At 42.8% G+C, this 24392-nt stretch overlaps 2 protein-coding genes across 2 annotated transcripts; both read left to right on the forward strand.

Moving 5' to 3' along the window:
* The first annotated feature begins 3 nt into the window (after window positions 1-3).
* ILDR1 (immunoglobulin like domain containing receptor 1) lies at window positions 4-15690 on the forward strand. Its single transcript, XM_083500919.1, has 8 exons — window positions 4-1570; window positions 6051-6221; window positions 7414-7563; window positions 7812-7931; window positions 8605-8751; window positions 10004-10108; window positions 11334-12160; window positions 13866-15690. The coding sequence occupies exons 1-8, from the start codon at window positions 1507-1509 to the stop codon at window positions 13905-13907; spliced, it is 1626 nt and encodes a 541-aa protein (XP_083357045.1). The 5' UTR covers window positions 4-1506; the 3' UTR covers window positions 13908-15690.
* A 779-nt stretch (window positions 15691-16469) lies between these two features.
* Window positions 16470-23570, forward strand: LOC310705931 (apovitellenin-1-like). Its single transcript, XM_083500928.1, has 4 exons — window positions 16470-16611; window positions 17365-17475; window positions 18266-18428; window positions 19713-23570. Exons 1-4 carry the CDS (start codon window positions 16542-16544, stop codon window positions 19819-19821), a joined length of 453 nt encoding a protein of 150 aa, XP_083357054.1. The 5' UTR covers window positions 16470-16541; the 3' UTR covers window positions 19822-23570.
* Window positions 23571-24392: the final 822 nt, after the last annotated feature.

Below are 24392 nucleotides of genomic sequence, written 5' to 3' on the forward strand. Positions count from 1 at the left end.
CATAGTAAGAAGTAACATCGATGAGCAGCTTGCCCTTTTTCTCCCCTCTCCCGTCCGATTACTCTAATATAATAATATACGCTGCTGTGCACAATGGAGACAAAGCTACAAATATTTAAGGAATTCCAGGGGGAAGGAAATATTTATTTACTTTAGTCATTGCCATTTGCAAATGTATATAACGGGTAACATCGGTTTCTCTCCGTGCGTGTGAAATCGGGGAGTCCTATTGAGTTCAATAGGCTGCCTCCCAAGTGTGCCCGCTTCATTTAAAATAATGAGGATCGCGCCTTTAATAACTGCATTAACAGGGCAAAGGGGTTTTTCTTCCTGGAAGTGGGGGGGGGGGGGAGAGAGAGAGCCTTCCTTGCTAACTTTTAATTGTTACAATGCCTGCCAACATTTTTCTGGCAGGTTTTCTGTCTGCCGAGCAGAAATTCTGCCGGTGTGGCTACAGCGAGGGGAAAAGACGGCACCTGCTGAATTTCCTCTGCGGGGATCTTCCAGGAGGAGCAGAGAAATATCCCTGTTGTGTGGTTGCCAAATGAGTGCCCGTCCACAGCTCTCCATTTTCTAATACCTATTTTGTTTTATTGGTGGGACGGCCACATTGATCCAGAGGAGCTAATATCTGCCGGATCCTATATAGAATTAGGTTCCCTAAAATCTACATAGGATCGCACTGTTGCAACGCACTATGTGCCTGCTTAGATCTGTCCCCAATATAATTTAATAGTCTTTTACGTTTTACTACATGTTTGGGGGGGTTATTGGTTCGTTTTGCTTTTGCTCTTGTTTTTATTACGTATTTTGTGTGTTTCTATTTCCTATTTCTAATGCTGTCAACCCCCCTGAGATCTTCGGATGAAGGGCGGAACACTAGTTTAATGAACGATAATAATAAAGATGGTGTTAACGACGCTTGAACAATGCAGCCCACTGATTTTAATGAACTTGGGCGCACCTAAAGCTGTACAGGATCGGACTGCGCACACAGGCAAAACCGCCGGGGGGGGGCTCATTCATTCATTCATTAAAAAACTTGGGTGTTAAGGTAAGCCTTTCTGAACATAGAAGAACTTCCTTCAGAGATTAAACTGCCAGGGGTCATCTGGCTTGTACAAACGAAGTTTCTTCTTCGCTCTGAACTCGGAGAAATAAAAACGAGAGGAGAGGCCTGGCAGGTAGCGAGCCGGGAGGCGGGACCAGTCCTTCCTTGCAGGGGGAGAGGCGAAGCACCTGCCGGAATGCGCCTTAGGGCGCAGCTGGAGGAAATGGGAAAGCGCTCCAGCAACAGGTGCCGGGGGAGATCAAGCCGAGGGAGGAAGGGAGTTGCTTGCATCGGCTCGCTCCTTTCCAGATAATACTAACAATAACAATAATCGTAAAAGGCGAGGCTTCCCTTCTCAAGCGGGAAAGCAAGGCCAACACCTCCCTGAGTTAGGAGTAGAGGGTGAGGTTTGTTTGCGCAGAGGGATCCGGCCGGTGGGCGGAGGAGGCGGCGCCATGGCCTGGAGCTGGCGATGGCAACACCTAGGGCTCTTTCTCGGCCTCAGCTGGCTCCCGACAGGTGAGTCGTGGGGGGCGGCGAAGGGAAGCTGGAAGGGGGAAAGGAGCTGCCTCCCGATCTCCGTGATCTTTCGTCTTTTCCTTGCTGGCGGCGACTGGTTTTAGTAGGCGATTGTCTCCTAAAGTTTCCTCCCGCCCGATTCCTTCCTGCTCCTTCGCTTGTTTACAGTACTTTCCTCAAAGGCAGGTCTCCGGGCTAATCAGGCATGTTTTAAGTCTCTCCATATTGTTTTATCTTCTTGGTCCCAGGGAGGAGAAGTTGTAAAATTGCCCAGTGTGTGTGTGTGTGTGTGTGTGTGTGTGTGTGTCCGTCCTTGTCCTTTTAAAATCGTATTTGCTGTAGTTGTAAACTTACATACACACAGAGTGGATACATATGTAAAGAACTTTTGTCCTCCACAAAAATAAGTAAGAAAGGGTAGAAATCTATGTACTAGCTAGCATTTGGTGTCAACAGTTTAGCCACAATTCTATTTACTGTACATATGTGTAAGCATGTGAAACGTTCACTGGTTTATCTCCCCATTGCCCTCCTAGATATTAGGTGCAGCATACTTTAAATAAGATGTTGATTATTATCAATAGGACTGTAGCTCGGCTGCTTTGGAGGAAAATGCATGTACAGTGCAGTGTGTAATGGCAATGAATTAGACTAGATGGAAGTATGCCTTATTGGTTTCAGTAAGGTTTACTTCCTGGTAAGTATAATTAGAACTGCAATCTAAATATATTTCTCGTCTCTATAATTCGAATGTAAATTATATTTTTAAACAAGAGTCTTCACATTCTGTCCTGTATTAACAGTTCTCACTTGAACACACAAAATAGAAGTTACAGCCATGCAGCCAAATACGTTGAGCCCCGGTACTAGTTTAATTTATTCCCAAGTAAATACATTTAGGATTGCAGTAATGTCACAGCCACAAAAATAACCAGTATGTGCACTTCTTAAGCCCCTGGCCATTCATTCTTGTAAAGGCACTTCATTCCAACTAGGTGCTGTCAAGTGTGTTTGAGTAATTCTATCTAACACAGTGTTTATATTATGTTATCTCAAGTACTGTTGATATCTTTGGTATTGTTAATGCCTTGAATACTTTTCTGGTATTATCGTGTATACCTGTGATAGGGAAAACACAGGAGTCTGGCTAACCTAATGTGTATTTAAAAGCTGTTTAATAGTATTAAATAGTATAGCGATAGTATTATATTAAATTGTATTTGGCTATAATTGAGATATATTTTTTAAAGATTTAACAACAAGCCTTTCTCTCTTTTCCGCTTATTTCCTTCTTGGTTATGTTTTGTCTAATGCTGTATATTGTTTTCTTGATAACCTATTCTACATTTCATAGACAGTTAACTCTCCCAAAAACATTTATGTTGATAGTGTGGAATTAATAGTATATATCATCATCATCATTTTTTATTTGTATACCGTCTTTCTATCTTACAATACTCAAGGTGGTTTACAAGCTGAAGAAACAAAAAATGTACAGTCTAATTCAATACAAAAATGTGATAAAACAAAACTTTAAAATAAACAACCTACATCAAAAAGTAACATTCAACAGTTAGAATCGTACAAAATAATAATATCAACATATGAAAGTTAAACAGAAATCCACTCAACAGTTACAATAAATAATTTCTAAACTATAATCAATAAAACAATGGCAAGCCACAGTACATAAAATAATACAATACAAATTGAGAAGCAGAGATTAGAGGGTGGGGCAAGGCAGGTGGAAGGAGGCCTTGCCTGACGAAGTCTCCCCTCACAGTTCTTCCTCCAGGCACAGCTCCCTCATGAGTTTTTGTGGCAAAACCTATGCACAAGCCTGCAACCTCCCTATTGCATGAGTCAGAAAAAAATATTTGTACTCTGTTAAATTCAAAGTGCTAGAGAAGTCTCAACCCTGATTTATCTATTACAATGGAATCATGTGTGTCAACTCACAAGTAAGAGCCATTAAATTCAATGAGTCTTGCTCCCAGTGATAGGATTTCAGCCCGACATATGAGTTGGGGCAGGATATTTTACACATATTTGATACACATATTAGCACAGTTGCTCGTGACATATTTTTATACACCTCTGCGAACCACTGCTCTGCATTTAGAGAAAAGGTCTTTTTGGAACACTGAAGACTGGAGTCAGGGGTGTGTGTTTAATAGTATGTTTTAATTATTGTAACCCACCCTGGGACCTTAGAGTGAAGATTGGAGGAGGAAATTAATAGTAAAGCTCTGTTTTGCAAGGGCTAGCGTATAGGCCCCCAAACTAGCATGTTTTCAAAAATATACAGGTGCACATCATGTGTAACCTAGGGATATAGCCCAGGTAGTAGAATGCCCTTGCAAGATACAATGGTACCTCCGTTTTCGAACATTGATGAACAATTCGGTTTTCAAACGCCTTAAATCCGGAAGTAAATGCTTCAGTTTTTGAACACGCCTCGGAAGTCGAACATGCCACGAGGCTTCTGCTGAGTGCAAGATCCTAAGGCCTAGCTGTTGGCTATTGAGTTTTTGGTTTTCAAACGTTTCAGAACTTGAACTGTCTTCCAGAATGGATTATGTTCGAAAACCAAGGTACCATTGTACTTAGAAGCAAGCAATAGATACAAGGCCAGAGCTCTTGCAGAAAATGAGAGTTCTTGAAAAAGTTGAACAAAAAGTAGTGAGGGCTGTTCCAAAGAAGAAGAGAGATTGGGGATTGTTAGTACCAGGGTAAAATCCAAAAAGGTGGTAGAAAAGGGAAAGTTTTCTTTGACATGGCAAACTGTACTGAGTGGACATGATGGAAATGGCATGTGAGAAAGGCATAAGAGGTGCAAGAAGGACACAGGGCTATAGCTCAGTGGTAAAATGTCACCTTGGCATTCCAAAGATCCCAGGTTCAAGCCTTGGCTTCTCCAGCTAGGGCTGGGAGAGACTCCTGCCTGAAACCCATGGGAAACCCCAGGAGAAAAGGCTTGCTTAGTTTAGGGTGCGTAAAACATCTAATGCATGGGTAGGCAAGCTAAGGCCCGGGGGCCAGATCTGGCCTAATCGCCTTATAAATCCGGCCCACAGACGGTCTGGGAATCAGTGTGTTTTTACATGAGTAGAATATGTCCTTTTATTTAAAATGCATCTCTGGGTTATTTGTGGGGCGTAGGAATTCATTCATCCCCCTCCCCCCCCAAAAAATATAGTCCGCCCCCCCCACAAGGTCTGAGGGACAGTGGACCGGCCCCCTGCTGAAAAAGTTTGCTGACCCCTGATCAAATGGATTAGCAAACAAAGACTCACAAAAGGGTGTGCTGGTTTGGGTCGGGTCTTTGAATGGATTGTTTCCAGGTGAACAAAAGAAATGTGACCACCATTTCCTGCTTGGCGAAAGGAAAATGAGTTTCAGAGTAGAGTTGTAGCGCAGACTGAAGAGTTCTTTGTTAATTGTTTAATAGTATACTTCTCGTGGAGACTCTGAAGGCTTGCGTACGCTTCTGCTTGTCAAGTGCCCAGAAAGCATGAGTCCAAGCAGTTTTCTGTTTGCCCTGCTGCTTTCCTAGGGAAAACCCCACTGCTTAGCACTGAAACACAGCTATCTGCAGAAAACCAAATTGACCTTCACTCCAATTCAGCAGTAAAGAGCACGTTTTCCTAGGTGAAAGCGGGACTCTGGATTAGCCCTCACTCTCAGGGTTTTCAATAGCCAATGGATTGGCGATGTAACATTTCTTTGATTGAAATCACCCCATTATATGAGGGATCCTGGTGCTCCCTTTTAGTTTCACTGGAGGGTGTTGGTGGGATCTTTCGTGTACATTTTGTCCTAATTTGCTAGATCTTTTCAGGTTACTCTCCCAGGCAAAATTGAGACTTTTAAGGCACAGCGCTCATATAGTCACATCAAGTGTGACTGAAGCAATCAGTTTCCTGTAGGTTGGATATGGATCTTCTCTGTTATAGCAGGGAGTATAAAGTTCCAAACATAGAATTCCCACAGACTTGGCCAACCTGAAGAACTCACATTCCCCATTTGTGAAACTATTACGCCTCCCCTACCCTTATTGTGAGAGAATACAAGGCCTGCCCTCATCCCAACTTCTAAGACATCCTGAATAAAGCTGTCGTTTACACAGCTTCTTCCCTATGACATTTCTTCATCTATCTTACACTTGCTCCTGCTGCTGGTAAATTCAAAAGATTATGGCACTGCTGTCTTCCAAAGCCCTATCAGATCCAGAACTAGGAAGAAGTAAGTCCTGTGGGTACAGACCAGACGCAAACTGTAGAATATGTCTGCATAGTCACACAAGTAATGAACTAGTCCTTTGAAAAACTTTATGTAACTTGATTTTTGATTTATTTATTTTTTACTAAATCTCTGTATACTTAGTTTGCTGTCTGCATGGGTAGATTCCCCACCCCCGGGGCATAGGGGTGCTTTTTATGTGCTTACTGATAGCTGTTGTTCGTGTTCTTCATTGCAGGTTGCTTCTCCATCCTGGTGACTGTGCCAGTTGCTGAGCGATACACAACTTTATTTGCCTCTGTGACCCTCAGGTGTGACTACAGTACCTCTGCCCCACTGCAGGATGTGCTAGTTACCTGGCGCTATAAGTCCTTTTGCAAGGATCCCATCCTTGACTACTACAGTGTTGGTGAGTGCCACTGATTCTTGCGGCCACCACCAAGGATTGCTCTCCACACACATGAGAAGAGGCAGGAAGGAGGGAGGGAGCCCCAGGGAAGACAGTTGTTTGACTTGTTGTTCTCCAGAGCCAAATAATGGGGAAGCTGATCTCTTCGGTCCAAAATGGATGGAGTGATAGATAGAAGATGCTGCTTTAGGAAATGACTGCTTGTGCTTTCACTTTTAAGACACTGTGTTATCTTTGGAATGCATGAGACCCTAGAGGGCTCTGTGATTTTAGGAAAGGGAGCCTTTCACTTTCAGTCATGCTCTCCTTTGGCTCTAGCACTTTCAATTCAAAAGGAAAAATCTGAAGTTTAAGACTAATTTCTCCTCTAATACTGAGCTCAACCAGAGAGTGCCGACAAATTCAGGAAGAGGATTGAGACTTGTGTTGCACTGCACTTTGGCCTGTAGTCTGACATGGATGAACCCCAGCCCACCTTCTAAGTTGGGGGGCAGGGAGGGAGTGTCTTTAACCTCACACCCTATTTTCAGAGGCACCCTAGAGCCAATCTGGAACTTGTTGCGATATTGGAGAAGGGATTATATCTCACATTGAATGAGGAGCAAAGGTCCCTACAGTCAAAAATGCTGGCAGGCTATCAAGGCTAGCCAAAGGTTGTGAGCCTTTTACCCATCATCCTTCAGTCTGGATAGGCTTAGTGAGATGCTCAGAGTTCTTGCAATTTGAACCATGAATTATAGCTTTCACTATTGTAAAATTAGATTAAAAGTATTGGGTTTCCAAAGCATTGTTTTAGTTATCTGTATGGTCTAATGTCCACCATTTTTTTCTTCCCTCTTTGTGCCAAATCCTGGTAGCTTACCCTTGATTCAGACTGTGAATGATGGGCTTGCCAACTTTTTCAAATATATCCCAAAGTCTCATCCCACATTGTTTCCCCATATGCCCAGCAAAGTTTGCAGTTCATATAGCATCAGAGCTTGCTGTCTCCGGAAGTTAATTGACTCTTTGGTAATTTCTCCTCTCTACCCCCATAATTTTTTTCTGTTGTTACCACTTATAAAGGGACAGGTGATAAACATAGTGTGACCTCTCCTCACTGGAATTTTAAGGAGCACTATTATGAATTCAGTACTTTGGATTTAAATAAACTGGCATTCATTTTGTAATTCATCCCCTTTGTTTCTTGCAGCCTATCAAGCAGGCCTAGCTATTGGCCAGGACCCTTCCAATGACTGCAATGACAATCAGCGAGAAATACGCATTGTTGCTCAGAGAAGAGGGCAAAATGAACCTGTGCTTGGTGTTGATTACAGACAGCGGAGGATAACCATTCAGAACAGTAAGACCATTTGAGCAGGGACTGGGAAACTGTGACCTGTAGAGGTCTCATTAGTGCTAAGGAAACACAGCCTTAAGCAGCACAAAGTAATTGTATCTTATGGAGGTATAAATGACTCGGAATGTAGTTTCAGCTCCCCAAAAGTCTGTTTGCACAATAATTTTTGCAATTCAGGAATGTGCTGTCATGGTATGAGAAGAATATCACCCAGTTGCCTACTTTCGCCATGCTGTGTTTTTTCTTCATAGAAGCAGATCTCCTGATCAATGAAGTGATGTGGTGGGACCATGGAGTCTACTACTGTAATGTTGAAGCTCCAGGAGATACAAGCGGTGACTCAGACATAGAGGTCAAGCTCATTGTTCTCAGTACGTAGCGCTGTTCTATTTTTTAAATTTTATTTTAGGGTGACCTTCTCTTCATTTTTTTTCTTACCATTTATGAAGTTTTAGAGAACAAAGCATGGAGAAAAATGAGCCATGCTCTGATCCTAATGATGTTTACTTCCAGGGTTATCACTTATTTCAATCCACATATTAAAAGGGGAGAAGAAGACACCAGCAATTCCTGATCTTGTACAAACACAAGAGCCGTATCTCTTGCCTCTGGCCCTTCCGAGCACTGGCATTCAGTTCTCAAAAGGCTGCCCTCAAAAGGCTACCGCGAGATAGGAAGACATTATTTCTGTATGCAACCACTCCAGCAAGGATCCTACTTGCAAAAATCTGGAAGGGAAATTACATTGGATGCTCGGGTCGCGAACGTGATCCGTGCGGGATGCATGTTTGTAACCCGTGTCTGCGCACGCGGGGGTTGCGATTTGGTGCTTCTGCGCATGCGCAAAGCACAATTTAGCACTTCTGTGCCTGCACGGCCACCGAAACTCTGTGTGAACGCCATGTCTGTTTTGGATGAGCTATCTTGTGAGGGAAGATTGCGGAAAGCTTCCTTTTTGGTGCAGGAAGCTCATCGTACAGGCATCTAGTAACAAGAAAATCAAGGTGATGGGGGATGATAATAATGTCCTCTTTCCCCCACCAGACTGGCTGACTGTCGTCCTTATTGTCCTTGGTGGCCTCCTCCTCCTCATGCTGATAGGGGTGTGCTGGTGCCAGTGTTGCCCTCAGCATTGCTGCTGCCATGTGCGCTGTGCCTGCTGCCCAACTCGCTGCTGCTGCAATGAGAAAGGTAAATCGGGAAGCAGGCTGTCTGCCCCTTGCATTTGTTCCCAGGGAAACAATAACAACAGAAGGTAAAGGGACCCCTGACCATTAGGTCCAGTCATGACCCATTCTGGGATTGCAGTGCTCATCTCGCTTTATTGGCCGAGGGAGACAGCTTCCGGGTCATGTGGCCAGCAGGACTAAGCCACTTCTAGTGAACCAGAGCAGCGCACGGAAACGCCATTTACCTTCCCGCTGGAGCGGTACCTATTTATCTACATGCACTTTGACGTGCTTTCGAACTGCTAGGTGGGCAGGAGCAGGGACCGAGCTCACCCCGTCGCAGGGATTCGAACCGCCGACCTTCTGATTGGCAAGTCCTAGGCTCTGTGGTTTAACCCACAGCGCCACCCACGACAAAACAGGTGTATTAAATCCAAAGTTGTTTTCGTACACGCTTTAACAACAAGCAAGCCACTTGGACGTCCTCTGTGGGATTTGGGGTGGTCGTGGGGGGGAAATACTGCTCAGTTGGAAACCTGACTCTGCATGTTATCCAAAATGTACACAAATAGGAAGGCCTTCGTAGTTTCCTCCAAGTAGTTCACGGTCATGTTTTATCCTCACACCAAGCCTGTGAAGTAGATTAGAATAAGAGACCATGATTAGCCTAAGGTCACCCAGTGAGCTTCATGGCTGCGTCAGGTTTTGAACCCTCGTCTCCCAGGCCCCTGATATGAAATTCTAACCACTATGCCCCATCTCCATCCCTTTCTGCCATTTGCATTTACTCTTCCAGCAATGTATAAATGCTCTCTTCATGGAACATGCCAAAGTAGACTGTAATTTTATGTTAAGGGCATTATGTAGGACAGAGTTTGCTAAACTTTTGGGGCCCATGGACACATTTGTGAACCAGAGAAACAGTCATGAACACCTTGTGTATTTATTAAATTTATTTCCCACCTTTCAGCAGCACAACATGCACACATAAATATAATGCAAACTACTCTATTGGATACAATTGAATGCTCCTTTCGAGCCTAATTTCAGCGTGGGGGGGGGAGGGGAGTCTGTGTATTGTTTCATGTCACCCCAATCTTGGAGCGGTGCAAGATTCCAGGGGTTCAAGGCATTCTAAATCAAGCAAGGAGAAACCTCCCTGTCACTAATTTTGGTTTCCAATATTGCTATTCTATAAAATGGAGAGAGAGAGCATGATCTCCAGAATGCTTGAGTGCACCTGTATAACATCTATTGCTTTTTCTGTCCTCTAGTGCTGGAACGACATCAGTTTATGAAACAGGCTCAACAACTTTTCCCGTGGATGACACACCACTCCCAGTCATCTTCATATCAACTAAATCCATTGCTACAGAGAGGTAGGGCTGCGTCTACAAGTCCCAAGGGAGTGAATATATTACAGCAGTTTAATGACTTGGATGCTTGTGGTTTGGCTTGATGATGTTGCTTCTCTCAGAGGTGAAAGAGCATCAGAGGCTACCAACCCAGCTGCTCAGAGGGTCAGGGCTGATTTCATTCGTTACACTGGCAAGTCGAAGCATGTAATCTGGTATCCGTAAAGACTTGGCATCTTGTTTCCCATAGTGACAAACCAGTTGTTTTGGAGAAAGCCCAACAAATGTTTCTGGGAAATCCACAACCAGGGGGTGTAGAAGAGAAACCTCTCCCGTTGTTTTGGGGGGTGTTTCTTTTTTCGTCCATCTGCAAACCTTGAAGTTTCCCAGGCCTACCAGTTCCTCTCTTTTGTACACGAATGGAGCAGCCCTGGGCTCCATGGGGATCCACACTCACAGAATTAGATTTCTATTTGCATTTAAGAAAGATTGCCCCTCTGTTGATTTCTTTTTGTAATCCACTTTTAACACCATCTAAGCTATTCACCATAATTACATCTTGTAGCATAGTGAACTCCATAGATTAATTATGCCCTGTGTGGTGATGTACTTTATCTGTCTTGGATCTACTGTCATCCAATTTCATTGGGTGACACACACACACACACACACACACCCCGAGAGAGCGAGAGAGAGAGAGCACTTTTCTACCCTAGGCAAAATTTTAGAAACTGAGTTGCTTTTGTTTTCTAAACAATTACTGCTATTTATTAAATTTATATACAGCCCTTCACCCGAAGATCACAATGTAGCTTTTTCTCCTAAAGAAGGTCCTCTACTTGTTGATTCCTTTGCCTCCCATTTTTCTGCACTTTTCAAAGCTGTCTTTTTGGCAAAGGGGTGATCAAGGCAGGTACTTGCCAATAAGGTCACGCCCACTGTATATGCATTTGGAGCAGACAAAGTTTAAACAAATTGATCTGCTGCTACTACATCTAGTTTGAGTCTCTGTCTTAATGCTAAATTGGAAGCCTTTACTTCTGGGCTAGCAAATCTGTCCGCCTGTCCCCCCCAAGATGCTGTTCTCCTCTAGCTCCCATCAGCCCAAGCCAGCATGGCCATTGGTTAGGGATGATTGAAGCTGTGGTCAAGCAACATCTCGGAGGGACACAATTTCCCAGTCCCTCTTGACCTGGCTTTCTCTCATGGCAGGTGTCTTTCTTCCCTCTATCCTCCTTCTGTTACCTAGATATGTCTCTGCAGAGCAGTCAGCCACGGATGCCTCCACTTACCCAGTTGCCCTCCAACAAGCTCTTGGAGCAGCTTGAGTCAGAGGTCAGGAACCTTGGCATTTCCCAGCCCATGATACCTCCGCACCGCGTTGAGAGCAGTCGTCACCCTAGCATCCTCTCCTCTCTGGGCTCAGAGATTGTGGAACGCAGAGTGATCCAACTGCCTCCCATCATTGAGCGCATCCCATCCTCCCGCAGAACTAGTGGTTCGTCACGACCACGGCGGTCGACATATGCCTCGCGACCCCGGAGCCAAGCGAGTGACGACGAGAGGGAGAGGAGGAGGAGGCGCTTGTCTTTGGATGAAGATGACGATTCCTACTCCAGTTACGACCAGGAACTCCGGAACAGACCTAGAGACCGCATAGTCGAGAGGCAGAGGGCTGGCAGCCATTATGACAGGTCTCGGAGTTCTAGGCCAGACTTATCTCCCATTTTGCATGGTAGGAACAGTTCTGATTCGTATCCTGAGGAGGATAGAAGGGAGCGTTCCGCACGGCATCCCTCTGACAGAAGGTATTCAGGGCAGCGGGCTTATCGACCTCTCAGTCAGAGGAGCAGGGACTCTTATCGCCAGGGCCGCCGCCGCCATCGCAGCTGTTCTCCACCATCCCGCCGGGAGTCGTGGAGTTCATCTGATGAGTACGAGCGCTTCCAAGGGAACAGCAGGCGGCATCGCCAGCGCCGCTCTCCAGACTGGCCAGAGAAACCCCCTAGTTACCGCTCGGTAGAAATCATCCCAGCCAAAGGCGACAAAGCCAGAAGCCTTGCGGAGCAGCAATCGGTAAACTAAGTGTGACAAATGTTATCTTTCATAATCTCATGGGTTTGTAGCTTTGCTCCCTGCTACAGGCTACTCTCTGGCAGAGGCTGAAGACAGGAACCATACACAAAGGGATGCCTTGTGCATTTGCACAGGGCTGCTTTCTAAAACTTGTGCCCCTGTTCAAAGACACGTGAATAGGCTCAAGAGAAGCATGGTCAAGCTCATGGCTATTTCTGAGCAAGGCAAACCAGGCCCTGCTTGCCGCTAGCCTACAAACGCTGCTTCTGTCCTTGCCCCGACAAGGGCTCAACAAGTTACCAGGACTGGGGCATGGCAGTGAGTAAGGAAGGGAGATAATGGGGAGGTGCTCTGGGGTGGGGGCAGGGAAGCCATCAGGCTGAGAACAGAAGGTGACACATCTTTTAAGGCACTGGGGTGCTTTTTCCAGCTATTGGGTATGTGGGAGCATCCATTCTAGCCCAAGAGCAAATAATGAAACAAAGCACTCCAGCCAAGAAGCTTCAGATTCTCTTCTTGGCCAGCATGGTGTTGCTATTCTGGTCTGGAGCATGGTTTGAGTTCTGGTTTCTGGTTTGAGTTCCATGCCCCCACCAGGGGGGGGGGGTTGGACTTGCTGGCTTTTTATTATTTTTCCAACCTGGCTGCCACTTCTGCATTGCCTTCTTCTTCTGCTGCCCCAACCCTCCCTGGTAAGTTGCTGAGCCGTTTGCTTTTAAGGCAAACGGTAGGGAAGCCTTGCGCGTCTTTAGAAAGGAAGCTCTCAGTGGTGTTTGTCTGCAGCATGCTAGTGAATCAAACATTGATATGGCCCGGTCCAGTTGATGAGAGTCAAAACTGCATGTGACTTGTCTCATGTAGTTCTCCTCCTAAGAGAAAGGTAGTGGTAGTTGCGGTTTTCACAAGTAGCAAGCAAGTGGGCAGGGGTAGGTGAAAATCTGGATTAGAAAACTGTAGCATTAGGGTCAGACCTGGTTCAGATACCTTTGCACTGCTGGTCTGATCCGAGTCAAGGGCTCCACATTAGCGTTTTCAACTGAACCTTTTTGTGCATTTCAAATTATACATGCAGGCAGTCCAAAGGTTTAAAGCCCGCACCTCCCACTCTAAGACCCTGATCTGGATCAAGCCCCCACAACAACTTATTTGTAAAAAAAAAAAACCGTGCACACTCCAAAAACAAGCAAAATACCTTGCACACAGAGGTGGAGCTGTGAGACTAATATCATGTGCAGCTTGGCCTTAAAGCACCCAGCTGCAGTGGCACTTCGTTTCCCAGCTGAAGGAGGAGAAGACACCTGCCGTGAGACGAGAGGGGCAGGAATGGTATATTCCAGCTTGATTCACCAATATGTGATAGTCATTAATATCCAAAGTTGCATTGCTGTGAACCACCCTTATGTATTGCATCCATCTCCAACCAGAGGGAGCCTCGTGAGTGCTATCGGCCCCAAATAGCTTGTACAAAGGTTCAAAATTTTGGAGCTAATTACCAGTAACAACATCCATCGTTCAGATGAGCATCATTCAGATCAAGTAGCCTCAAATGAGACTGTGGTTGGGTTAGCCCAGTAGGGAAAGTATTGCTGTTTAAAAGCCTGGGAGGGAGGGTGAGAGGGTGAGAATGAATTATCAGTGACCTGTTGCGCTGTCCCCCATTATGGCTGCTTACCAGCTGTTTACTAGCTTTCTTTTTCTCTTCTAGGAAAAAGGCAGTTCTCGCAGCGGAAGAAGCGTTGTAATTTAGTCTTTTCTTCCTGCTATTGTAAAAAAAAAGTCTGCAAATCAAAACAGTCATTAGCTGTTCAGTGTAGCAGCCAACGAGAGGAATCTGTTTCATCTCAACCACCTTCAGCCTGGATTTCCTCATCTTGGACACTTTGATTTCCAATGCAGTGGTTCATGAAAAAGCATCGTTTTGCTGATAAAGCAAGAATGAGATGGAACTGCTTTTCAACAACATCTAGTTCCCGACATCCCTGCTCTAGGGTTTGCTAGACGGTTGGCTTTTAAAAACACGCTTTGTACAGGAATAATTTGTACAAGATTAATTGCTTTATTTTTGTACAAATATTGCAACTGCATACCCAGTACACCTAAGGTTAATACATGTTGAAATTAACTGATTGCCAATTGCCTGACTCAGAGCCTGACGAAAGTAGCCTTGGATTGCATCAGACTTTGCAATTTGATATTTACATGAACCGGTTACTGAATGAACTGTACAAGGCAGCTCAGTTGCTGAGCACTGTGAGCAAACAGAAATTAACCAAGATAAACATTCTGAGGATTTGGTATTGTAATTCAGGTGACTCATAACTTACGTGCATTTAACTTAAGCACATTCAGCTTTACACGGTTGGCAATTAATAATAATAATAATAACAATAACAACAACAACAAAAAGGGGGACGGGCGTCCAGGAAAAAAGACTTTGGCAATCCCACCTGGAATTGAACCCAACGCATTTTGGCAATATGTGATTTTAGCTTTACACGCTATCCCTGGAACATAACCCCCGTGTAAGTTGATCACCAGGCCTGTACATTGATCACCAGACCTAAGGCCTGGTTCATAGATGCACTTTCATCACTTGATGGCCAACAGATGAACAGACTCACATTGACTTGTGTTCAAGGAGACTTGTGTGAGCCATGAGACATTTTTGATGGCACAAGGCAGCCCTGCCAAGTTCTTAGGATTTTCTTGTCCTGCTGCAGGCCCCCGTTCCCCCATCTCACAGCATGCTAAACTAGCAATCTTCCACCCTCTCTGGAGTGGCTTAGGGAGGGAGATGTAGAGGGGGAGCCAAGAGAGCTCCATTGTACCAGTGGCATCCCACTATTTCTCCTCTGGATCCATCCCATTGAGTTTGGCTTAAGGAAAAATGATAAGTTCTGTTCTAGAGCCAGACTGCAGTGTTGGACCTAATACCATGGAGACCCAGGTTCAAATTTCTACTTGGCCCCAACACCTAAACCACCTTTGGCCACTCACTTCCTCTCAGACTAACCTTTCTCACAGAGACAGAAGGGATATTATAAAGTATGCTGCTCTGAGCTCCTTAGACGAAAGATGGGATACTAAAATACATGTGGTATCATTCAACAACACAGGTTATATGACATGGGGAACAGGCTCAAATCAAAGTAGATAAATGTGATGTTTTATTAAAAAAGACTTCCTAAGGAACCCTTTGTAGAAGCTTCCTCTTTTCAGATGATGTATAGCAGAATGAAAGGTGCCTATAGCAGATATTTGCAGATACCAGATCGCACCCAAATGGAGACTGAAGGTTATCCATTGCGTAATCATTTGATTTTTTTAATCACAGACAATAAATGTGCACCCAGATAACTGGTGTGCCACGAAGTGTAAAAAGTAGCTAACAAAAATGTTCTGTTTATCATTTAACTTCTGTAAAGTACATTTACCTGTTTTCTGAAATGTAATTGCATCTTCTACACTGTACTAAATGTGAAATAGATTGTTAGAGACTATCAATTATATGTAGATTTAACAAGAGAAAACCTAGTCAGTGATTGGTGCAATGTCTGTATTTTCATTTCCTTTCCTGTTTTTAAAAATATATCCTGGTGGGGTTTTTTTTGGGGGGGGGGGTTGGAGTTGGGGGATTATTACACGATAGTTTTTTCTTTCTTTTTTATCACTTGAGCCAGTGATATGTCACCTCATGATATGTCTGGGCTTCTAGGAAGAAGGAACCAGAAGTCCACAAGGCCCAGTGCTAGCACCTGGCAACTTGAAGCAGTTGTTGGGACCCCAGTGGCTGACAGGCCTCCCCCATGCCTGCTATTTGCGTCTCTGAGCCACCATTTCAATTTTTATATTTTTAAGAAACAAAATTTGAATTCCATTTAAAAGCTTGGGTGTTACTGATTTTTAAATGTCAAATAACAGCAAAAACTGCAAAAACAAATAAACAACAACCAAAAGGAATACAGGGTATTGACAAAAGAAATAAAAAATCAGTTAAAGTGTTTTACAGCAAATATAAATTCATAGGGGCTGCCCCGCTTTTCACTGCACTTGCCATCCTCACATACCCCTTTGCCAACCGCCCTTCCCTCACACCTGATCAACCCTTTCCCTTTACATTTTACCCATCCCCTCACCTATTCCCCACAACTTGACCTAGCTCCTTCCCCAAGCCCCACTTGCTTTTAAAGGAGGCGAAAGTAGCGTGCTGCAAAATGTATTTGGAGGGCTCCGTCAGGCCCCCAAACTTGGAGTTAACGACCCCTAGAGTAAAGGGTTAACTAAAAAGGTTTACCATGTGATTCATTGGGACCCCACACTTCCGAACCTATCTATTGCAAAAGAGCAGATGTGGAGCAAGCAGAGACCTATGACCCCTTAAATGCATCTATATGAGACCAGTGAGTCTGCTTTGCTTTCAGAGGTGACATCAGCCGCTGCCAGTAAGAAAGGTAAGTGAAAAAAGACCTATCTGTGTGTATAATGCAGATCAGTTAGGGGAGATATTGAACATGATACATTTCAAGAAATTTGAATGTGGAGTGCACCATCTTGTACTGTTTTTTATTCAACAATATGTCTTGGGTGGGCTGTGGGGATATTCTCCAGTACAGGGGAACCTCAGTTTTTGAACGTGTCCGCTGCCGAATGTTTCGGAAGCCAAACGCTGAAAATCCAGAAGTGAATGCTTGTGTTTTCAAACACGCCTTGGAAGTCAGACGGCTTTGGAGGTGCGTTTCTCAATTTTCACCATAGACTTTGCCGCAAGCCCTTTGATCCTCAGTTTTTGAACGTTTCGGAAGTCGAATGGTCTTCCGGAACCGATTACTTTCAGAAACCGAGGTTCCACTGTATTTGTTACAACTTTTGTGCTAGTACAGTACATACAGTAAGTATATACTTGTTGGCCACTGATTTGCGATTTTGTTAGGCAGGTGATTTTATTACTGATTTCAGGCTGTTTGTCACCATGTGTTTTTTTTTCCTTTTTAAAAAATGATGGTGGTATAGAAAAATAATAACATAAATAATAAGAACTTGCACAAACAGATCCTGTGAACGGCTGCCGCAGAAGGGAAAAAGCAAATAGAAATTTGTAGCTGATTTCAGCAGTGCTATGTGTATTTGGTTATTGGTCTCTATTCAAGTGTGGCAGTAGTGTTGCATTTTCCTTAGAAAATACTGACAGAGTGCTTTCTTTGCAGCACTCTGTACAACTGTAGCATCAGAGTCTTCTGAAACAGTGATCTGGATCATGCTTCAGTATAAAGCTTGGACTGTCACTCTGATCCTTCTCCTTGCAAATACCCTTACTGGTAAGATCTAAAGTGCTTTGATCTGGCTTCAGATATGCTTTGCTTGCTGAATATAGGTTCCTGCTATCACCATACCCGGTTATACTGTTGAACTAAACAGGAGTCAAAAAATCATTGGGAAAGGGGGGGATAATCTAGAGTTCTTAGTGTATTCTACAGCTCAAAGTCAAATAATTGCAACTCCAAATACTCCACTGTCCTTAGACATTGGAGAGAGTATTTATTATTAAATCTGTCAAATGATTAATTACTTTAAAAATGTAGTTATTCATCCAGTAGGCTGATTCATTTAGGTACTGAAAGGGCCATGTTGCACTTCTTTCCATCAGATATTGTGCATTAGATGAATGCTGTATCTTGCCATCCTATACAAGATGAAACCCTAGTTCCAGGGTTTTGCTTATGTGGAGGTTTTCTCATAGACTGACAGACACGCCCAGTTGATTGGGGCAACTGGTTTGAGTACAATCTTTAACTCACAGCTAATAAATTAAAGCTCATGGCTTTAAATTCTCACCCCCACCCTTTGCTCAGAAACAAATTCTGCATAATAGCAGATTCAGAAATGTCGTAGTACAAGGGATCTATCATTCCTCCTGCCTATGCTATTTACAGATCTTGACAATGCTGTGTAAACATGTCTGTGTACACACACACACACATACCCAATATATGTGCCTTGCTTCTGAAGTTCTTAGGCAATACCTGTATCCAGCTGGACACTAAATTACAGAAGAGAATTTAAATTCATTTTCCCCTCCCCTCCCCTCCCCTCCCCTCCCCTCTCTAGAAGTTGATGCTAAAGCCATCTCAAAGAGGCATGTCCGTAATGATTGGATGGTCATACCTGACGCAATTGCATTTTATGTGTTTGATGCTGTGAACAAAGTGTCTCCTAAAACTGCTGAGTCCTTGTATGGTGCTTTCCAGAATCCAATCATTCTTGAGACAAGGTATGTATGGTGATGATGGCACATTTTTGTCATTGGTGGTGGTGGTTCAGTTGTGGAGGTTCAAGCTACAGGAACAAGATTATAGAAATAAACCAGCTTTACAGAGAAAATATGTACTTGGGATATATGTCTCCGCCACTAAAGTGTGGACAACGTGTGTTTGTACTGGACTGGTTTACAAAAAAATGCTATATGTGTGAACTTTTCTCTTTCAGCATTGTACTGCTTTTGGCTAAGAGTATTGGCAAACTCCAGTGGGTGGTATAATTGGTAGCATATTGGCAGAGATGGGATTCACCCGCTGTGTGTTTTGCCCAACCTGGGAGGCCAGGTACAACCTAGAACCTGCAAAGCACTTGAAAGTAGGGATGGGGGACAAATTCAATTCATTTTAAATTTAAAGCCAAACCTATCAAATCCACACTTTCCAGAACAGTGCAGTATGCAAACCTTCAAAATTCCCATTTTGCCATTCTCCAACCAACCAGTGCCTACAAAAATGCATATCTCAGGGGAAAGTGTGCATAAGAATGAAGGTATTAGTGAAAATAACATACCAAAAAATGTGTTATATTAGGGGAAATTGCTTCCAAAAATGTGTGCATTAGTCAAAACTACACATAAAAAATGTATGTGTTGGGCTAAATTTTCACTAAATTGCCGGTGAATTTTCATTAGTTATTTTTTTTAAAAAAATGCTGCAGAAATGTGGAGAACTGAATTTAAGATTGGAAAAATGAGAAGTTGAGACAACTGCAGTTAGCAGGTCCTTCCATCCATACCAGAATGGGTTTCATATGAATGCCTGCTACCTTCTCCCACCCCCACCCCATCTTAAGGCTGCTACCAGATGCAGACAAGGATGGCTCAAACAAGAGCCTCCTCCATTGCATTTTTTTCCAGCCTGGTGAAGAGTTATAGTGAACATAAAAGCTTATTGTGGCATTCTGGTTGGCTTAATAAAGGATAAGAGCTGTAGAATTTCCTGGGAGCTCTGAAGAACATGGATGGCCCTCTATAAACCGAATGAAGGAGCAATATATTTTGGGAGGGTTCAGGTTGTGAAGCTTCCACCCATGTCCAGCCTATATACGTGTGAGCCATAAGCCCTGCATCGCAAAAATGCCACAAGCCTCCAGTGTCTTCCTCCCAAAGGAAACAGATTTAGGGTACGCGGTGAATCCCTGGAGTTCTCAACACTCAGAAAAACGAAGGAAGCATAAAAATACTGTGTATGAAATGTCGTCTAGCATCTCATCATTACAGGTTTCTATTTCCTTGCAGGAACTTCTTGATAAAGACAACAACTGAAATCAATCGAGCATTTCAACAACTGCTGGAGAATATACGTGGTTTATGGACAAAGGAAGAAGCAGAACCAGCACAGCACTAGGACCTAAACGAATCTGTGGAGTGGCCTCTTCCTTGTATTCATCAGTGGATCATAATGTGCAGAGGGTTATCTTGGTATAGTTTTTAGTATTATTATTATTTCATTTTATAATGTATATAAAACAGACAACAATTATAACAACCGACAAAAAATTAAAGATGAAAAACAAAACTATAAAATAGGCATATGGAATGAGTAATTGGACATGAGTTAAATTAACAAAGTCCAAGTAAAGACTATCAAATTTACCAGATCATTAAGTTCAGTTTCAGATTTGCCAGGCTTGTGATGAAGGTTATCTTGAAAACGATGGCTCCACTGTATATGTCATAAAGGAATGCCAAATCATATAAAAAGTTTCTGGAGGTTCTAGCACTCATCGAAATCTCCAATTATGCTTGATTTTCTCCTTTATAGCTATATTCTAGAGTGAATGGTACCAAGCGTCTAGTGTAAGATTTTGGGCTGTTTTCCACTGAATTGCAATTATTGTTTGTGCTGCCAAGATCTTATATAAGACCAGTTCTTTTGGCGATATATTTACATTGGTATCATCAAAAAATATTCAGTCACATGATTTCCAGTGCCTCACAAAGCATCACAAGTCATGTCCAAGGCTTTGTGGGGCCTTGGAGGTGGAGTCTGAGGTCTCACAGGGCCTTGGACATGACTTCCGTGGTTCCTAGGCACCGCTGCAGAGCTCACAAGGTGATGTCATGGCTCAATGTGAGGTCAGTATGTCACATTATGTTGTAGACCGCTAGGCACCCATAATCTGGGGCCCAAATTGGCACCCTGGATCCAACAGAAGTCAAGCATGGCTCTCTCTCTCTTCCCAGCCTGCTTCCAACTTCTAACTTTTAGCTCACATAACCCAACTCTCACTCCTAGCCTTTGTCTTTCCAAATACCAGCAAGTTGGGGGAGAGGGTCCCACCCATTTGTTATCTCGCATAGAGCCACTTCCTTTGTTACCTTAATGACCCATACTTCAACAATTACCTCATCAGGAAGTTAGCCTGGCTTTTCCAGGAATTGAAATTGGATCCAGGAATTTGAAAGGCGCTCAAGCATACAGCCTATGTCTCCTAAACTCAGAACAGTACAATTTAGAAACAAATTCATTTCCCTCTCTACCTGTTGTGTTTAATAAATTGTATTAAGGGTCTCAGAGCTTGTGTTTTTACATGTTCTTTTATAATAAAACTATAAATTTGATGGAAATAAATCCAGTTTGTGTTAAGATTTGACGAAGTTAATTTTATTTGGTTACTGGCTACAGGCTATAGATAATTGGTATAGAAATCTCGTAATGTGTATACAAGATTTGCAGTATTCAAATTGCTTATCTCTCCCTTGCTGGAAAAAAATATCTGGGTGAGTTGATATTGGAATTAATGGAAAAACAATAGGTGCAAATTTAGGTTGCCATGTTTTCAATATCTGAATAGTACAATTAGTAAATGGATTTGGTATAGAGTTCATTAGATCTGGTTTAAGATTCTCCTAGCAAGAGATGTTTAGAGAGTTTGATTTCCCAGTGTTTATTCGCTTTGATTATATATAATAACCGTATCAGTTGAAATGCAGAGTAGTAGAAATATAAATTAGGTATACCCCATCCATCGAACTGAGCTCTGCGAAATAAAAAGTATTGACTTAGTCTAGGTTTTTTTCTTTTGCAAAATAAAATTATTATTTTAAGTTGGTATGTTTTCTCATGCTGCCACCAGAGGGAGAGAGTAGCCATTCTTCAGCAATGACAGGTTATGAAGTCTTTCCACAAGTCAAGGATCACTTCATGAATCATTGCAAGTAGCACAGCATATGTGTAGCTCCAAACTCTTTGGAAGAAGAGTGTGCTTTTAAAAATTAAGTAAATAAATTGAATGCCTCCACATAATAAAATGTTACAGATGACTCACAATTATTAGGAGCCACTAGATTCAGCAGACAATTTAGCAGTTTCCAGCATCTCCTGCAACAGCTTCCTTTGTGAAATGTGCTGCATGGCTGTAGAAAAACCAAATTAATAATGGATACAATGTCACTTACATCTGTATACAGGGACCTATATTTTGGTCCTGTGGAGCAAACCCTCTTCTGGATATAGCCCACAAATCAGTCAGAAATGTGACTGAAAAATTGCCTTGGGGAACTCTTTTCAGTGAAACATTTCTTTGAGATTTCCTTAAACTATAAAATGACTTTGCCTCAGGTGTGCTTTTTTTGGTACTTGAAGGATTAGTGCACAGCATTTTTGTTAGTTTAAAATCTGTGGTGGATTCACCTTATAATCCATTTGCATGAGTCACACCATATTTCTTCGACAGTAAAGGGAAAAGGACAGTTTTGGGTAACTCCTTCTGGTGTATTGTCATCAGTACAACTACTGTATGAAACAAGTGAATTTTACATTCAGCAGGTTAAGCCAATTCAGTACTGGAAAGTTTTGGATATATTATTTTGCAAGATGGATGCAAATGCTGGTCTGCGGCGGTCTTTGTGTGAGGAAACTGCATGTGGAAAGAGAGATTCACTGTTCTGATCCTTTTCAGATCCCAGGAAATTCTCACCATTATGAATGTTAACCGCACTATCTAGATCCATTTGCTTCATCAAGTACATCTTCATCAAGTACACCACTGGTACAAGTTTTGCTCACTTCATAGAGGGATCTTCCTTCCTTTCTGTGTGTTGATATGTATTGCTTTGGTACGGGACTTCTGGGGAAGTATAGGAATGGTGCCATACATCAGGAAAGGAGTTCTATGACAGTTAGCAAGCCCCCTCCACTTTTCAATTTTCACTCTCCTGAAAATTAAGCTGAAATATGCCCCACCTATTGCCACCTGTAAATGAGGTTGTGAAATAGGGAAGGTTTGGCTCAGTCCTAGTATTACCCTGGGCATCAAAAGAGTTTGAAGAATGTAGAGACACTCAGCAAATCTGCCAGGTCACTGCCAGAAACAGTTTTCTAGAACAGCGGTAGTGTCCACTGGGCCAGTTTCTTCAATGACAGGTGACTCTAGACCAGCAGATGCATTCCTAATCTCACATTTGCCTGTGAAATGTTAGAGTAATACAGCAACACTGCCATCTTTGAATCTTGAAAGTTTTGCAGCAGCACAAATGACCGTAGCAATATTATTTTAAAATACTACTTTTCAGTGTACTGTTCACATGTAGTTCACTTGTCATGATGAAAAGGAAAATATTGCACAAGAGGCTTCTCACTAAAAAAAATTCCTTTGAAAACAATTACAGATAAAACCCAACATTTTTTCTGCCCCCCCCCCCTTTTTGCTTTGGGAAAGGGGTGTTTTTCCAGTGTTTATTATTATGTGGCATCACTAACCTGCATCATGTAAGCATTAGGAATTGGATCACTGCATACCTCACCCATTACATTGCCTCTTAAGAAAAGGTCATTCTCTAGTATTATTTGCAGTGTGGCAGTCAAAACACTCCACAAACAGGAATTGTCTATACGGTGTACACGCTTCCTTCAGAATATTGTACAGAAGTAACTACCTTGATTTAATCTGTCTTAGTCTTAAGAAGGACTGAATTATGATACACCGTAAAGTATAAGAAGACAGATTTCACAAATGGAGTAAGTAGTTTAGGGGGAAATACTGCACTGTATATACTGTATGTACTTTTAAAAACTTGTCTGTAGATTGGCATTTGCTATTTTAGACTTCGGATTTTCCGCTAATGTCCTTATTAAACGGCAAACTACCGGTATGTTTCTTGGTGATATACCAAACTCTGGCTGCCCTGTGGCTACAACATTCGCGTTCACACATATGCAAATTTGCCCATAAATAGAATCCGATTTAGCAGGCTTCAGTTTGTGGTAGAAGACGTTCACCACATTCAAAAGGCAAAACATCAGTTACTTCCACTCTGACAGCAACATTGAGAGTATTAATCTGTTTGTTTCACCAAGTTGTTTTCCTTAGTAACATATTTGACAGTTTAAATAAATGTGTGTAAAGCCACAATCACTTGCCAGAAAGTAAGTACCCTTGTTCTTAATTGCTCACAATATTTGTGTATGTGTGTGCTGGAATTCTTTCTCAGCAATTAGTCTGAGCAATATCATTATCAAGATGAAGAAAAGTGACACGTCTAGCATGTTTTCACAACCATACATTAACCAAGAGCAACCATACATGGCATAAACATCAGGGAAGAACTTCGTCAGTTTGGGAACCCATGATCTACATGTATTTTGCCATCACTTATCTCTACCCTGTTTTACCCTACAAAGGAATGCTTAACAAGCTAGAGGTTAAAATATAGGAAGCTACTTTATACCACATCAAATCATTAGTCCAGGCTTCCTCAACCTCAGCCCTCCAGATGTTTATGGCCTACAACTCCCATGACCCCTAGCTAGCAGGACCAGTGGTCAGGGATGCTGGGAATTGTAGCCCATCTGGAGGGGCGAGGTTGAGGAAGCCTGGACTAATGGTCATTCTCCTGGACTAATCTAGCCCAGTATTTACACTAACTGGTAGCAATACTCCCAAGGTTTCAGAGAAGAATCTTCATCAGCCCTAC

Source organism: Podarcis liolepis (assembly GCF_965112155.1).
Source record: "Podarcis liolepis genome assembly, chromosome: 4".
NCBI lineage: Eukaryota > Metazoa > Chordata > Lepidosauria > Squamata > Lacertidae > Podarcis > Podarcis liolepis.

Bases quoted from the DNA above. Each gene is read 5' to 3' on its own strand.
- LOC310705931 (XM_083500928.1), top strand. From the start codon at position 16,542: ATGCATCTATATGAGACCAGTGAGTCTGCTTTGCTTTCAGAGGTGACA. The intron at 16,612-17,364 runs GTAAGTGAAAAA...CTTTCTTTGCAG, and splicing joins AGCCGCTGCCAGTAAGAAAG to CACTCTGTACAACTGTAGCA. The intron at 18,429-19,712 runs GTATGTATGGTG...ATTTCCTTGCAG, and splicing joins CCAATCATTCTTGAGACAAG to GAACTTCTTGATAAAGACAA.
- ILDR1 (XM_083500919.1), top strand. From the start codon at position 1,507: ATGGCCTGGAGCTGGCGATGGCAACACCTAGGGCTCTTTCTCGGCCTC. The intron at 7,932-8,604 runs GTACGTAGCGCT...TTCCCCCACCAG, and splicing joins GGTCAAGCTCATTGTTCTCA to ACTGGCTGACTGTCGTCCTT. The intron at 10,109-11,333 runs GTAGGGCTGCGT...TCTGTTACCTAG, and splicing joins AAATCCATTGCTACAGAGAG to ATATGTCTCTGCAGAGCAGT.